Source organism: Pezoporus flaviventris, unplaced genomic scaffold, assembly GCF_033815535.1.
Source record: "Pezoporus flaviventris isolate CSIRO_AGI_PZ_B2104156 unplaced genomic scaffold, CSIRO_AGI_Pfla_v1 ptg000035l, whole genome shotgun sequence".
NCBI classification, from domain to species: Eukaryota; Metazoa; Chordata; class Aves; order Psittaciformes; family Psittacidae; genus Pezoporus; species Pezoporus flaviventris.
This window is the reverse complement of record NW_026892583.1, coordinates 4,600,979-4,615,553: the sequence shown is the minus strand read 5'-3', so window position 1 is coordinate 4,615,553 and position 14,575 is coordinate 4,600,979. Positions and strand designations below refer to the sequence as shown.

At 45.1% G+C, this 14,575-nt stretch overlaps 1 protein-coding gene across 1 annotated transcript; it reads right to left on the bottom strand.

Moving 5' to 3' along the window:
* Positions 1-1,913: 1,913 nt before the first annotated feature.
* Positions 1,914-13,059, bottom strand: ZFYVE19 (zinc finger FYVE-type containing 19). Its single transcript, XM_061462290.1, has 11 exons — positions 12,879-13,059; positions 12,250-12,371; positions 10,415-10,468; positions 9,755-9,918; positions 8,394-8,539; positions 7,391-7,505; positions 6,628-6,837; positions 6,063-6,142; positions 5,263-5,373; positions 3,800-3,942; positions 1,914-2,446 (listed from the first exon to the last, which is right to left on the bottom strand). The coding sequence occupies exons 1-11, from the start codon at positions 12,930-12,932 to the stop codon at positions 2,380-2,382; spliced, it is 1,266 nt and encodes a 421-aa protein (XP_061318274.1). The 5' UTR covers positions 12,933-13,059; the 3' UTR covers positions 1,914-2,379.
* Between the last annotated feature and the right edge of the window lie 1,516 nt (positions 13,060-14,575).

Genomic DNA, 14,575 nt, shown 5'->3' with positions numbered 1-14,575 from the left:
AGAGTAAGCAACAGTTAAGAGTCCGCTGCCCACGTAAAGGTCATGCAACATTCCTCTTCCACAATGACAGATTCAGCTATGTTTGCTTCCTTCAGACAGCTAATTAAAATACCCCTTTTACCCTCCTCTATGGAGGTCATTGAGGCAGCAGCTCCAGTGGGAATGGCTTTTCAGGGGAAAGTGATTGGGCTGCCACTAAAATGGCCAATTACATGCAGAAAGCTCAGCAGCCACAAAAATGTCCATTAGTGGTGCAGGGAAAGCATCAGCATGTATGTATGAGTGAATAGACTCGTCCATGTATGACTAAGATCTAGCTCAGATTATTGGGTTGGGTGCATTTCTGGATTCCCTGGGATGGCCCCATAGAAACCAGTCTGGGGAACTAAATGAAGTGCTTCCGGCTGTAACCTGCTGCTTTACTACTGATGGGAATAGGGCAGGACTTACAAGACACAGGCTGCCTAACTGCACTAGGAGCTCAAAGTTAGCTTGTGGCCGATGAAGTACCCAAAATGCTGCAAAAAGCACATTAGCTCATACTAAGGTATTAGAAAAAAGAATTAAAATGTTGGAAAGGACACAGGCTGAAGCCCAAAGGAGTGGATCTTAGAAGAGATGTAAGAACAGGTATTTGCATCTTCTCCTGTACATGCAAAACACAAAGGATTAAACCTAAGACAGAACTGGGCTGTCTTGCTCTCAGGTTTATTATGCATGTGAAATAGCCATGAAAAAGTGTCATTCCTACAATAATACAAAGCCAGAATAGCATTTGGGTTTCATTTCTAAGACTACAGGCTCCTCAGGGCAGCGAGTCTCCACTTAAACTGTGTAACACAGGTCTCATTGTGAGCTCCTACACCATAACAACCCCAGTAGTTTTCCTATCCGCCTGTCCCAAAGAGACAAGCACTGCTGAAGCAAGGACTACCAGGACGAGGAAGATCCTCCACAAGAGTCAGGTTTTGCCACCCCATCCTAACAAAGGGCTTTGATGGCACTGCTGGATACACTTGTGATTTTTTTAGTGTACTAACCTGAAGTATTACTGTTCTACATTGCCTGATCCAGGTCTCTGTTGAAGGGCCTGATCCAGTCCAGCACGTTAGCACCAACCCATCTTCAGCAGTGGTTTAATTTGCTCACAGTGCATTCACCAGGGCTGGTTGAGGTGCAGGCAAACACTGTTTCATCAACACACCTGCACTTTACTACCTTAAGCACAGGGGCAGGGCAGTCAACTGGGAGTGGCAGTGCCAAACCAGACAGGCAAGATTCATTGGAAACTCCTTGTCAAAGGCAAATCTTTGACGTTTTTGCCATTGGAATTTTTCAGCCTTAGAGAGCTCTCTTAGAAGTCACACTGTAGTCCTGGGAAGAGCTCATCCTGATAGGATATTACAGACGATTTAGGCCAGGTTTTGTTGGGTATTTGAAGTAATTCTGGGTGCTTTGGTTACTGGCAAGTATCAGTTGCATTTGGGCTGTCTAAGGGGAGAGCATATTAAAACGAGCTTCCCTCATAGCCAGATAAAGAGCATCACACAAGTAACATCTGTATCCTACCAGGGGATAACAAACAGAGCCAAATCCCACTTCCAACTAAAAACACAACTCTTCCAGGCCACATGGCACCTCAGCACAGCCACTGCTGATCACAGCACTGTGCATCAGTAGTGTATTACCTTTACAAAGCACCCTTCATTTCAAGTACATAAGCAACACTGCCTTTAAAGGCAGAGCAGCTCCTGCACCTTTCCCAGCCACACCACAGAAACATTTTTGATGACTTCATGATCCATAATTTCTTTCCCTAAACCACTTGACACTAGGACTAACATCCCATTACGAGTAGGCAACACTTTGAAGAGGACTATTGGGCATTTCCAGGAGAGACTTTAACCACAGGCCTCTGTGAATAATTTTTATTATGCTTTGGAAGTTCTCATCACACACATAATCACAACATAGACAGTTTTCTTAGTGCAAAATGCTTTGCTGCCTGTTGAACCAGTGTGTAAACTGTTAGCAAAAGCAGGAAGTTACTTAACAGCCAGTCAGTACTGCCTTAAGCACACATCTTTATTGCTACCCGCACTGCCTTACCGTCTGTACTTAAGGATTCATATCCACCTCCTCACATCAAGTCCTCATTTATCCCCAAGCATTCATAGCAAACCCTGCACTTCTCTGGTTGTATTTGTGAAGATAAAGTCATGTGCCCTCTAAGCCTCTCTTCGATTACAACACATACTTCAGCTGTCCAAAACATCACCCATTTTGGCTGCAAATCCACATGGACTCTTCCCATCTGGCCAACTCTTCTCTCTTCCCATTCTCCACCTCTTTTTCTGCCCATGAAGAGTGTGATTACTTCTACTTGTGAGGAAGATGATAGCGTGAAGTGTGGTGGTCCTTCAGGTCAAACTCATCATGGCCTTCCCTGAGAAGCAAACACAAAGGGTAGTCAGAATGTACTCAGACAGGGAACTAAACCTTAGCCATGGTACAAGATGTCTCCCTGCAGCCCTTAACTACAAGCCAATCCCAGGGGTAAGCTGTGAGCACCTGACTGGCAGCCTCATGGAATGACTGCTTAAGATACTTGCTTGTAGCAAAAATATCTGAGGTCCTTTGTCTGCTCATCCTTGCCTGCTGGAATGGGAAATGACAACAGGTCCCTCTTGCCTGTTTGATTCTGTAACTCATGGCTCATTGTCAGCACCATGTCTGTGATCCCTGGGCACATTAGCAGCTCCTATGACAACAGTTGAAGTGACAGTCTGCTCCACACAACTCCGAAAAGTAACTGTGGTGGCTAAAAATGCAGTGCACTGGCAGCTGTCTCAACCATGCTCAGAAGCAGGCAGTGCTGAGTAAGACACAAGCTTTCATCTGCACCAGGCAACAGATAAACTCACCCCCCAGACTGCTGATTCTGCTTTTACTGATGTTTGCTGTCTGATACTTTTGTTTGGTTTGTTTTTAATCATCTAGCATTGCCAGTCATCTGTTTTATTACCATTTTCATTTGCTCTCCCCCAATCCATTTCCATCTCTTCACAAAAGCATTTGCAGGAAATGAGAGAATATACACAAAAGCATCTTTTATTATCTTATTATTCTTAGCATCCTGCTGTCTAAATGTCACCCAACACTGATCTGAGAACACAGCCAATTACCCAATACCTTGAGAAGTCATGCAAACTGTAAGGAATAGCTTTGTATTCAAAAGGAATTAACCCTCCAAATCTGAGACTTGAAACTTTTTGAGTCAATAATCAAGCTACAGATGTTTAAGAACCAAGACTATAGCTGCTGCAAGGCCTTACTGAAGAAAAAGGTTTGCCCATACATATTTCATCAAAGATTTTTGTGTATGATTCAAGACTGCAGAGTCTCAACCTAAGAAAAGCCTCAGGAATTTATACTGTCTGATCTCCCCTCTTATGGAAATCCAGCCCAGATCATTCATCAATGTCATTAACAAGCTGTAGGAGTCACTGAACAATGGTGTCGCTTATCCCATCCCACACAATGCAGCACACCAGCTGCTCCAGACTTCACTCAGACAATGTGCCCAAACACACACTGGAGCAGCACAGACAGAACATTCCTGTCTAGGACCAGTTTAGTCCCTGAAGTTTGGGATAACTACTGATTGCACAAGGTCTTTCCATAACCATTAACATCCAGCTCTGGGTTCTTCAAGTCTTCTCCTGCCTGCTTTTCTGCCCAATGGGAAGAACAAAAGCAGCCCACCTTACCTGTGACCAAAAGGAACTGAGAAACTTACCGAAAACAACGCTGGCAGTAGAGGTCTCCATCGCAGCCATGGCAGCGCAAAGCGGCGTCTTCATTGCAGATGCAGCACCATGGTAACTCATCCTCATCACTGTCATCTGCCATGGCAAGAGATGTGGTGGCTGGAGTCTGGCTCTAATTCACAAAGAAAACAGAGACACAGAATTGAAATCCCAGCAGGGACAACACAGAACTTTCATTGTAATGCATGATAGCCACAATGGCACTGTCACATGGTCTGTCATTCACTCTGTTGATCCTAAGTCTGAGAGATGGACTTGCCCAGAGGCCAAGGATAGGCTCCATATGCATCTAGATCATTAAATAAAACCCTAAGGTACTCCCTATCATTTGCTCATGAACTTGTATTGCTCAGAAAGTAAACAGGTATTCACCCTCATTTAGTGTCTACAGCAGTATACATCAACATTGTCCATATTGTGTTAAGGGCATGAAGGCCAGATCTTGCGGCAGGCACCACAGCAATGCCAAGTGACAGAGAGTCCTTGCTGCAAAAGCAAGAGATCAAGCAGTTTTGCTGAAAGCTGTTACGTGAGAATGGAAAGCAGTGGGAAGGTGGGGGGAGTGTTTTCTCTCTGTTATAGAAATCATAATCTAAAACCTATCCATTAGGTCATCTCTGTAAAGCAGAAGGAGAAAACAGAAGTCTTGTGGAGCTGAACAGCCATATGCACACTGGGACACAATGCCTGGACAGGGGCAAAGGCAGCTTCCTAACAACAGCAGTAAGATGGCACTACCTTTTACATCAGCAGTCCCAGAAGCACAAGGTGACATACCTATGAAATGGATGTTTTCAATAATGCTTACAATTAAGCAATTTCTTCCACTGGGGCCAGGCCTGTCAGGTGTCTGTGAGTCACAGGTCCATTCAATTCTTGTAATACACCTACATAGAGAAGGTGTATGTATTTCCATAATAAGGCTGAACTCCATTCTGAGAATGGAGTATCTTGTTACTAATTCCTTCCTCTGATGTTATATGAGAAAACAGACAGTTGATTACTATCTAGAGGTTCTATTCTGCACATGCTAAAAGTACTGGCAAACCTCTCACCTACCCTGGTTCAGGGTGTAGTGTTCTAGACTGCGGCTTTCTTGATCTAATCATATTGATGAGTTAAAACCCCACTCTCTAATATACATCCTGCAAAGTCTATGCTAGCTTCTCAGGGTTTAGAAGACACCATCCCATTCAACAGAAAGACAGCCTGAAAGGAATTGTATTCCAGGGAGCAATTCCTTTTAGAAGTACAAGGATGACTCACAGCTGTGCTCAGGGCTTGTCAGCCCTGCAGAAACCACTCTGCTTGTCTGCTCTGGAGAAGCTGGCTGCTTTTTCTTTCTGCATCAAGCAAACTTTTGCTGCAGAACTGTAGAACTCCTGAGACCCTGGAACGTGTCATTTCAAAAGATCCTAACCAGCTCACTGACCTTTTGCTTGGCCTTCTTGTACAAGTTCTGTTGCAAGGGTCCTGGCTGAGTGCTCTGATCTGGAGGAATGTTGAATCCACTTGCCTCATCCAGGGCTGCTTCCTCTGTAAGCTGGGAACAACAGAAAGAAAGAAGCCTCTTGTTTCAAAACACAGTTAGGAATCTCATTCTCTAAAACCTCCTGCCCTTCTCCTCACCCTCATACAGTAACAGGAGATTAGTTGATTACAAGACAATACATCTGTCTGCAGTGAACACTGTGTGTACATTGTGAACAGCCAGTGTAACAGCAGGGGCTTTCAGCTAACACAGTCTGCTTTGCAGTGCATCTAGCAGCAAATCCTTAACATCATGCTAATCATGCACGTGTGGTCTGTAATTAGACAGAAACTTATGCACAGAAAGCTCATGTATGCCTGCAGGACAATTCATAGACATTTTAGAGAGAAAGCTAGGCATAACCAAGCTAAGCAGCACACATCTCATCAGCCATGTTCTAGCTGGGTGGGGAAGATGATGAAACAAGAAGTAAGGAAGTACCAGTAGACTGGATCTGGAGAGGAGACATACACCACAAGAGGTGCTAAGTATGAATGAGAAACACAACCTGACAGACTTGATGTTGTCAATCACCCATAGCTGAATGGTTAGTGAGAGTTAGTATATTGGAAAAGCACTAGGAGGCGAAGGAACGAAACTCTGCCCAGGAACAGAAACACACCATTCACATGCTTCCCAGGTAACATACACACTGGGAATAATTGAGGAAGATAAACAAGGCTACAGCTACCACTTCTGACCTGTTTCAGCACTCTGCGAATAGCTTCCTCCTCAGCCACTTCCTCATCACTGTCAGGAAGTTTATAGGTTTCCAGTGTAACTGCAGGAGTAAGACACAGGAGACTGTAACCCACACCTGCCTCAAGCTTGGTACCCACTTATGAGCCAGAGTTAGTCCTTTGTGGTGTAAGCTGGTTTTGACATTCTGGCTCTGGCACAGACAGATCCTTTCAGATGGGGTCTCCTCAAAAAGAGCATTACTGTTTTAACAGTGGAAGAGGGAAGGAAAAAAAATCCTCACCAAAACCACAGGTTTGCTTTAAAAAGCTTTGTTAAGCTCACCAGAGCATGCTAGAATTATCTCAAAGGGTACAAGACAAAGCAGTCTGACTTTACAGCTCCAGCCTTTACCCTCAACAAAGAACTTTCATGACGAACCAAGCCACACAGCTTTACAGAAAGAACCAAATCTCTATTTCTTAGAGAACAGGGGAACTAAATGGAGAAACACCTCTCAGAAAAGAAATTACTCTGTCACAGGAACTTGGTTCCTCTCTTGGCACTGTATTCATGTCTGCTACCCACCTTTCTCTGGGTCCTCGCCTTTGAGTGCTGCCAGTCTCTTGGCAACTTGTAGGATCTTTTCCTGCCTGGTGTTCTCTTCCCTCAGCTCAGCAGCAGCTTCTGCCAGAAGTTTATTCTTCTCTTCCTCTAGCTGTTTTGGGTCCAGATTTGCAGGGCAAACACAGTCTCCACCTTCCCGACTGAGATCATTCAAACTTTGGCTACTAACAGCTGCAGACAGACACACAGAATGTGCTGGTGACTCAGCTCCAATGCTCCTTGGGCACACACAACACAACAAAAGCAATGGGATGAGAGCAGCTTGCTGTTCTCCATTAATCTGGGTGATAATGGAAGAAGGCATGCCACAGTATGATCTGCACTGTATGTGAAGAGAAGTGACCTAATCTGTGTTTTACAGTGAGATTACAGAGAAAACACTGCAGCCAGGAAGATAATGGTATCACAGATTCATGTGTTTTGTAACAGAGCACAGGTGTGTTAGGAGTAGCAACATCTCCTCCCCAGGGAAGGGTCTTCTTAGAGAAACAAGGAGGAGCAATCTGAATAATACAACCCTGAGAAGAATGAATCATCTCTAAGCAAAATGAGACCCAGTACTGAGCCACATGGCTCCTCTTAATGTGGGAGTCATAAGGGGAAGATAAGGACAAACTGGACACCCAGCCCACCTGTAAGCTAGATAGGGAGGCATATATTCCCTTTGCACTATAGCATATACATTATTAGACAGAAACAGTTCTTTGGAAGCCAGAATAGATACCTTGAGGCTGGACTCTTGTTTTGTAATGCTCATCAATGGCAACTTCTTCAGACAACTGAGTTAACAGGTCATCTGTCTGCTGGACCAGACTCCTGGTATCAGGAGGTTGATATGCCTAAGAAATAAGGAGGGCATAGAAAAAGGAAAATGAGAGGGAAGTGGCATACTCAATTAAAGGAAAAGTTTCATAACCAAGATCACCCTAGGTGATGCATAAAAAGATGCATCCACTGATTTTGAGAGTCTCAGCTTACCGTTATCTGGTGTAAGACCTTCAAGGCTTCATTCTCAGAGGTACTGAATGTGCACAACCGTAAACGTTGTCACCCAACCAAGGAAAAGTGGTGCTGAATGTATAGAAGTACATGCTGCTGGGTCCGAACCCCAGCTCTGACACTACCTCCAATGTAAAACAGTGCCCCCCGTGGAAATAAAATGACATTCTCAACAGTGCCAGTCAGCAGCCTCACTGAGGCCTACGGTAACAGCTGGGTGTACAGCACTGCTGAGAAGGGAGCATAAGGAAATGATTTCTCAGGGAAAAGATCATTCATACAGGCTTTGAAGGGATACCAAGTCATTCCTTTGTAATCTCAGACTAACCACTCTGTGCTTCCATTTCTGGAATAATTAACAGGATTTGCCCAGCTGGGACGCAGTAACAACTACAAGATACAATTAGAAGAGGGAGGTGATAAGCCCCAAACACACACAAACAGCTCTGAAAAAATATCAGCCCACTTAGCTATACAAATGGGTTGAGAGGAAAAACCAGCATTTATTGTAAAAAATAAACACATGAACTACATTTGACATAAAAGAACACACTGCATTCAAATTGAAGCAGTGAACTGGTGAAGACTGGCCATTTCCTTCTGGAGCAATGACACAAACAGGAAACATGGAGATTTCTAAATGGAGTCAAGAATGGCCAACATGCTGGGACACCAGTTACTGTGTCAACTCGGAATACATTGCTGGCTAAAGAGCTGAGGGAGCTTACGGGTCTGGGAGCCTGGGAAGGAGGATCTCTCCCCTGCAGGACAGCCAACCGGTCCTCCATTTCCTGTGTGGATGGCAGAGGTCGCCGGTAGTCCTCCTTCAGGGCAGCCAGCCTAGCTTCGATCTCAGCCTGAGTAGGGATGGACTCTGCAATTCAGAATAAGCCAAGGGAGGAGATTACTCCATTATTGAAAACAAAAGGCTTCACTTTTTTTCCCTTAAAGTTGTATTTCTTCCTGTAATTAGACTCTGATTTTTGCTCAGAACACTGAGCAAAACCCTCCCTCAGCCCCTGACATGAATGAGGGGTCCTAGTGTAGTGACTTGGAGACTGCCCCAATACTAACTGCTACCCTTTTCTTGCAAGTCCCTGCCTCCTTCATAGTTTATCTCCTAGCCATAAGACAAGCATTAGGGTAATGTCATTTGGCAATCAGCTGACTCAGGATACTAGGGACAGTCATAGAAATAAGTGTCATTTAGGTGGTACGGCCCATTGCTGCCGCATCTCTTAATGTAATCCCAGGCACATCAGACTGAAACCCTCCCCTGCCACATAATTGAGGAAATTTCCTCAAGTTGCACCATGGAGGTTTAGATGGGGTATTAGAAGAAATTTCTTCACTACGAGGGTTATTAAGCATTGAAACAGGCTGCACAGGGAAGTGGCTGAGTCACCATCCCTGGAGGTATTTAAAAGACACGTAGATGTGGTGCTTAGGGACATGGTTTAGTGGTGGACTTATTAGGTTTACACCAAGGTTGGACTTGATGATCTTTTCCAACCTAAATGATTCTATGATTCTGGGATAATCAGGTAACCACTCTGCAGTGTGTTCTTTTCCTTTTAGAGATCACATATCATTTTAAAAATAGTTTATTCTCCCACAAGCACCACAAAGCTGTCCCAGAACCCAGCAGCTGTGGATGGGATGAAAGCCCTTTTTCTCCTCTGTAAGGCAAGGCTGGCCAGAACATAGTCCCCCAGAGACTGGCACTGCTGTTGCCTGGAACAATGTTCCACAGAAAACCTGCAAACTACTTTGGTCCAAGACCCTCACTTCCTTCTGCTCCTATTGGGCTTGACACAGGCTTTTAACCCAAGAAATGGAAACTGAGAAGATGATTTTACAGGTAAGATACTGCCCCAAAACAGAGAAGTAGTTTCAAGGAAAACCTCAGGAAGAAAAAATAAACTAGAAAACTAAAATCATGTAGAATCTGGCCATTATGGCAGCAGGACTTGGATGCTCCGTCCAATTTTAATCCTTCAGTTCTCTAAAAAGGCCTTCCCTCTCCCGCTAGATTCTGTATTTCCCAAGTAGCAATATTTCCACCCAATGTATCTCTTCCAAAACTCACTTGGTTTCCTTTCCTCCCTGAGCTTCTCCAGTCTCTCTGCAATGGCTCTATCCTCTTTAGAGAGCCCCTGGTACCTGGAGCCTGCTTGACCTGGGGCTTTTACAGCAGCTGCTTTCTGTTGTTCTTTCAGCTGGTTTTGCTTAGCCTCAAAAGCTGCCACACGCCTGTGACAAGAAGGGAAAAAAGACATGACAATTGACAATAGGGATTTAAACCCCGACATATGAAAACACCCTCTGTGAACCCAACAGGCTATTTGAAGAATGTCACTGTACAACAGAACAGAAACCACTCCCTCCTGTACCAGGCTCTGCCATAATGGCATAATGAGGTACTCCCAAGGGTAAGGAAAGCCTGAGCTCATAGGAGCATCACACCTGTCACCATTTCCAAGGAGACAAGGAATACATCACCACCAGGTTTGTGTTTCTAAGCCAACCCCAGTCAGTCACAGACAAATTAGGCAGATGGGAGCATACATACCACCCGACCCAGACATACAAACAAAACCCAAAAGCCCCATCCTTAACCTAATTCCGAACAAGCAAATACCCACATCACAATCCCCACTTTTGCTGGTCTCTTTTGGGGGAAAAAGAGCAAGGGCCTGAAAGGCTACTCTGCAGCACAAACAACAGTCTGTTGGCAAGTGCAACTCACTTTTTGTAGTTTTCTGGTGGTGACCATTTTGCTGAACTGCTTTGAGATCCCCCTCTGGAAGACAAACCCAACGATTTCTCTGAACTCAAGATAATGGCAACGTTTCAATCATTTAGTTTCTCAAGTCAAGAAGAACCAGTATATGTGTCTAGACCTCCTTGTACAGCCCCTTTCATAACCTCATAATATGGAGAGTGATCAGCTTATAGAAAGGATTAAGATAATATCTGCCTGAGACAACAGGGGACTTTATTTCTAGTCCTTTGGTCCAGTTGTTTCGCGTCTGGACAAAATGTGATTTAATATGGTCATCAACGACCTGAAGGAGGTGGAGCTGAATACCCTTGCCTCCCACAGCCTGCACCTCCCAGTTCAGAGAGCAGATAGAGAGCAGTTAGGTCAGACTCCCAGTGTAATTAGCTTTCGTGCAGCAGAACACTATGAGAGGAGCTGTGGCATGCAACAAACACAGAATTATATAATGGAAAAGTATCACAACAACATCCTCTAGCACACTTGAACACTGCATACCACAAACATCTCAGGTAACTATCTTCTATATTGCTCTATTCAGGTTGAGTTGCTGAGCTACAAACTTATGTAAGGCAGTTAGCATATTTTATTCATTCTTAGAAGGCACAGCTACAAATACATCTGTGCTGTGCCAAGGCCTGTGGAATAACAAATGAATGCAAAGTTGTTGCTGGACTGCTTTCCAGTTCTAAGGTTTCAGTTCTGAAAGCTATTTGCATGAAGAACAATAATACATGCAGCTTACAGATCTGCAGCCTACATGTATTATCTACCTGCTATCCAGGCAGGGAGGATTTTTCTTCCTCTGTAATTCTGTAGTACTGATATTAAACAAATGATGAAAAAAAACCCTAAAAGCAGCATGGAGAAGGGCTGCTCTGTTTTCTTAGGGGATTTGGAATTGTTAAGGGAAATTAGAAGATTTCAAAACTGGAAGACTGAATCCTGTATTTTCACCATCAACATTCACAGTTTTTGTGAGCCATTGCTTCTAAAATGAAGACCTTTCCTAATGAAAAAGTCTTCTTTAGATACCTGCAAAGACAGAAAATTTCCCACTTGCTGGTGAAAATTCCTTGCTACAGAAGACAGGTGGGAAAAAGAGATAAGAGAAATGCAAAAGAAGGAAGTGGACACAACAGGGCTGGTTGTGAGAGAAGTTCTCACGTACACTTTGCTCATCTTACTTGTTCATTGTATAACCCATGCTGCTGAATTACATTTTATTTACTTCCAAAAGGCATCTCTGATAATGTTTGCAAATTTTTTTCCTTTTAAAAGGAAACTGACTTTATGCTATGCAATTTTAAACCTTTAGGCTTAAATGCAGAGACCCTTCATCCATGAGGATTTGAGTCACTGGTTGCCCACTGAGGTAATAATGCTTTAAACATCTTATTGTTGGGCCATTCAACTACTACAAACCTGAAAAAAACCTGACAGTGCTTTCAAAGGGGTGTAAATTTCTGGGCAAAAATACATTGGGGCTTAATTTGATCTTGTCCAGCCAAGATATCCGCAGGCATTCAATGTGTATCCATAAAGATTTAAACCTGGATCTTTCAGACTACTCTGTCACCACGGAGAACAGCCACAAATCCCGATTCCTATCTTTGGACTGCGCAGCTTGTGTAAAGCAGTTTAATAATGGCCTGGCTTGAAACTCTAGGGTACAGGCAATATGTGCATGCACAAGTCCAAGGCACAGCTCTCATGGAGAAATCTGCAACAAAACACTGGGAGGCAAAATGAAGAAGGAAAGCAGGACGCTGTTTTTGGGTGAAGAAACGCTCCCATCTTACCCAGTTAGTTTTTCATGACACTGCTTGCACACCTTCTTCTGAGTGCTTCCACAGCGGGGTACAACAGCACTGAAGCTAAGGCAGCTTGAGCAGAACGACCGTCCGCAGTTTTTGCATCCACACTGCAGAGACACAAGAGAGGGGCAGGAGAAAGCTTCATCACCCAGTCATCAACACAGTCCATTGCCCTGGCTGACTGCATGCAGGAACAGTGCCCATGCCAATGTGCGCTAAAACTAATGCTGGGGTTATACTGATTTTTTAAGAGAACTTTATCACTAGCTGCTTCTGAAGATGTGGATACCCTCCAGAGCCCTCAAGCACCAGCCTGTAACTTCTGCTAGAAGCAGAGACACCATGTCATCCCATGGTATACTGAATTGTGTGTGCAGAGGGAGAAATTCTCTGTGACAATGACCAAATATCAGATTAGATATAGGACATTCAATGGCAATTTTCTTTTTTTTGCAGTAACCACCCATATTTAAATACATATAGAGCTAGGCACACGGGAGCTCGGGAAGCAAGCTGCTGGGGAAGCGTCCCTCCCTGCCGAGCGACGCAGCTCCCCTTGCAGACCCTCGCACAACGGGGCAGGCCCCCGCAGGACCCTCCTCAGCCGGACTTGCCTCTTTCTTGAAGACAGAGAACTTGGACGCACACCCATAGCACCGGCTCTCCATGGCACTACCGCCGGCCTGGGGCCCGGAGCTCAGGCGCCGCACTGCGGCCCTACTATGTCAAGCTCCATAGGCAGTAACCGGGGAGCCGCCACACCGCCCTGCCGCCCCCCACACACCGGGCCGGCGCCGCACGACACCTCACGACGCCGCGGCGCACAGCCCGATGGGAGTTGCAGTCCTTGTAGCGACCCTCCCACTTTCACCCCGCCGCCTGCGCACCTTGGATAAACTACACTGCCCACTGCGCCGCACGGCGCACGCTGCGCGCCGCGATGCATTATGGTACCTGTAGTCTGGTGCCGCTATTCGGCAGCGAGGCACGGAGCGGTGGCGGCCCGGGAAGACTCCATTTCCCGGCAGGCAGCGCGTGGACAGCCGGGCTGAGGTGCTGGTGGGGAGGGTGGCTGTGAGCGGTCAGTCCCGCACGCCCCGCGGTGGTAAAGCGTTGCATTTTTGCCCATTAGCTGTTGGTTGGTGTTACTAAGACAATTAAAAAAAAAAAATAAAATAAAATAGAGTGTATTTTGTAATGTTGACAGGGCTGTGCTAAAGTGACTGTGCCTTTTTGTCTTAAACCTGTGGTGAGATGCTGGTTCAAGAGGCTGAAATCAGCTGAACCACAAAACTCCAGTTACCATCGAAACATGGAATGACTTGGATTGGAAGGGACCTTAAAGCTCATCCAGTTCCAACCCCCTGCCATGGGCAGGGACATGTTTCTCTAGAGCAGGTTGCCCCAAGCCCCTGTGTCCAACCCGGCCTTGAACACCGCCAGGGATGGGGCAGCCACAGCTTCTCTGGGCACCCTGTGCCAGCGCCTCAGCACCCTCACAGGGAAGAGCTTCTTCCTAATTTCTAATCTAAATCTTCCTCTTTCAGTTTAAAACCACTACGCCTTGTCCTAATGCTACATGTCTTGTGAAAAGTCCCCAGCCAGCCCTCCTGCCAGTGTTTGGTTGCATGCTGTGATAAACGCATAAATGCATTGGCTTTCGCAAATCATAGGTGTGGTTATGTGGATATAACTGTTTACAATAACAGAAACAAAGCTCGCTAAAGACACACGATTAGACAACAAGTTAAAAAGGGCCAGAACTCCCGAGCAAAAGGGAGTCACATAGCAAAAGAATTTGTAAAGGTAAAAGAAAGGGGGGGGGGGGGGGGGGGGGGGGGCTTGATATAAGGAAAGCTAGTGCCTGAAAAACATAGAGTTAAAGCACTTTTTAGCTTAACTTAGGTTGTAGAAAGAGAACAATGTTTGTGTTGTAAGTCTGTGGAATGTAGTGGCCCCACTAAACATGAGTTAATTGTTTCACACTAGTCTTCTAAAGTATCTTTAGCTTTAAAGAACAATGTTTGTGTTGTCTGTGGTGAAATAACAGGATTTAGTGGCCCCACTAAACATGAATGAGTTACTTCACACCATCCTTCTACTCATCAGTCAGTTTAGAGACAGAGCCTCCCGAACATCTGCTAGCTTGGGATACTCCTTGCCTGCCCATCCTGCAAGAAATTTTGCAGGAAAGTCACACTGTTCTAAATCTTTGCCAGCTATCAGAAGAATTACAGATCTGGCTGGTTTCAGCTACTTGTGTGATTACTGGGGCATCCGGCTGTGCCAAAGGTGAAAAGTACACTGTGAG

Excerpts from the sequence above, each read along its gene's own strand:
- ZFYVE19 (XM_061462290.1), bottom strand. The coding sequence starts at position 12,932 with ATGGAGAGCCGGTGCTATGGGTGTGCGTCCAAGTTCTCTGTCTTCAAG. Across the intron at positions 9,919-10,414 it reads CCACCAGAAAACTACAAAAA|GCGTGTGGCAGCTTTTGAGG; the intron begins GTGAGTTGCACT and ends TTCTTGTCACAG. Across the intron at positions 3,943-5,262 it reads ACAAGAAGGCCAAGCAAAAG|AGCCAGACTCCAGCCACCAC; the intron begins GTCAGTGAGCTG and ends TTTGTGAATTAG.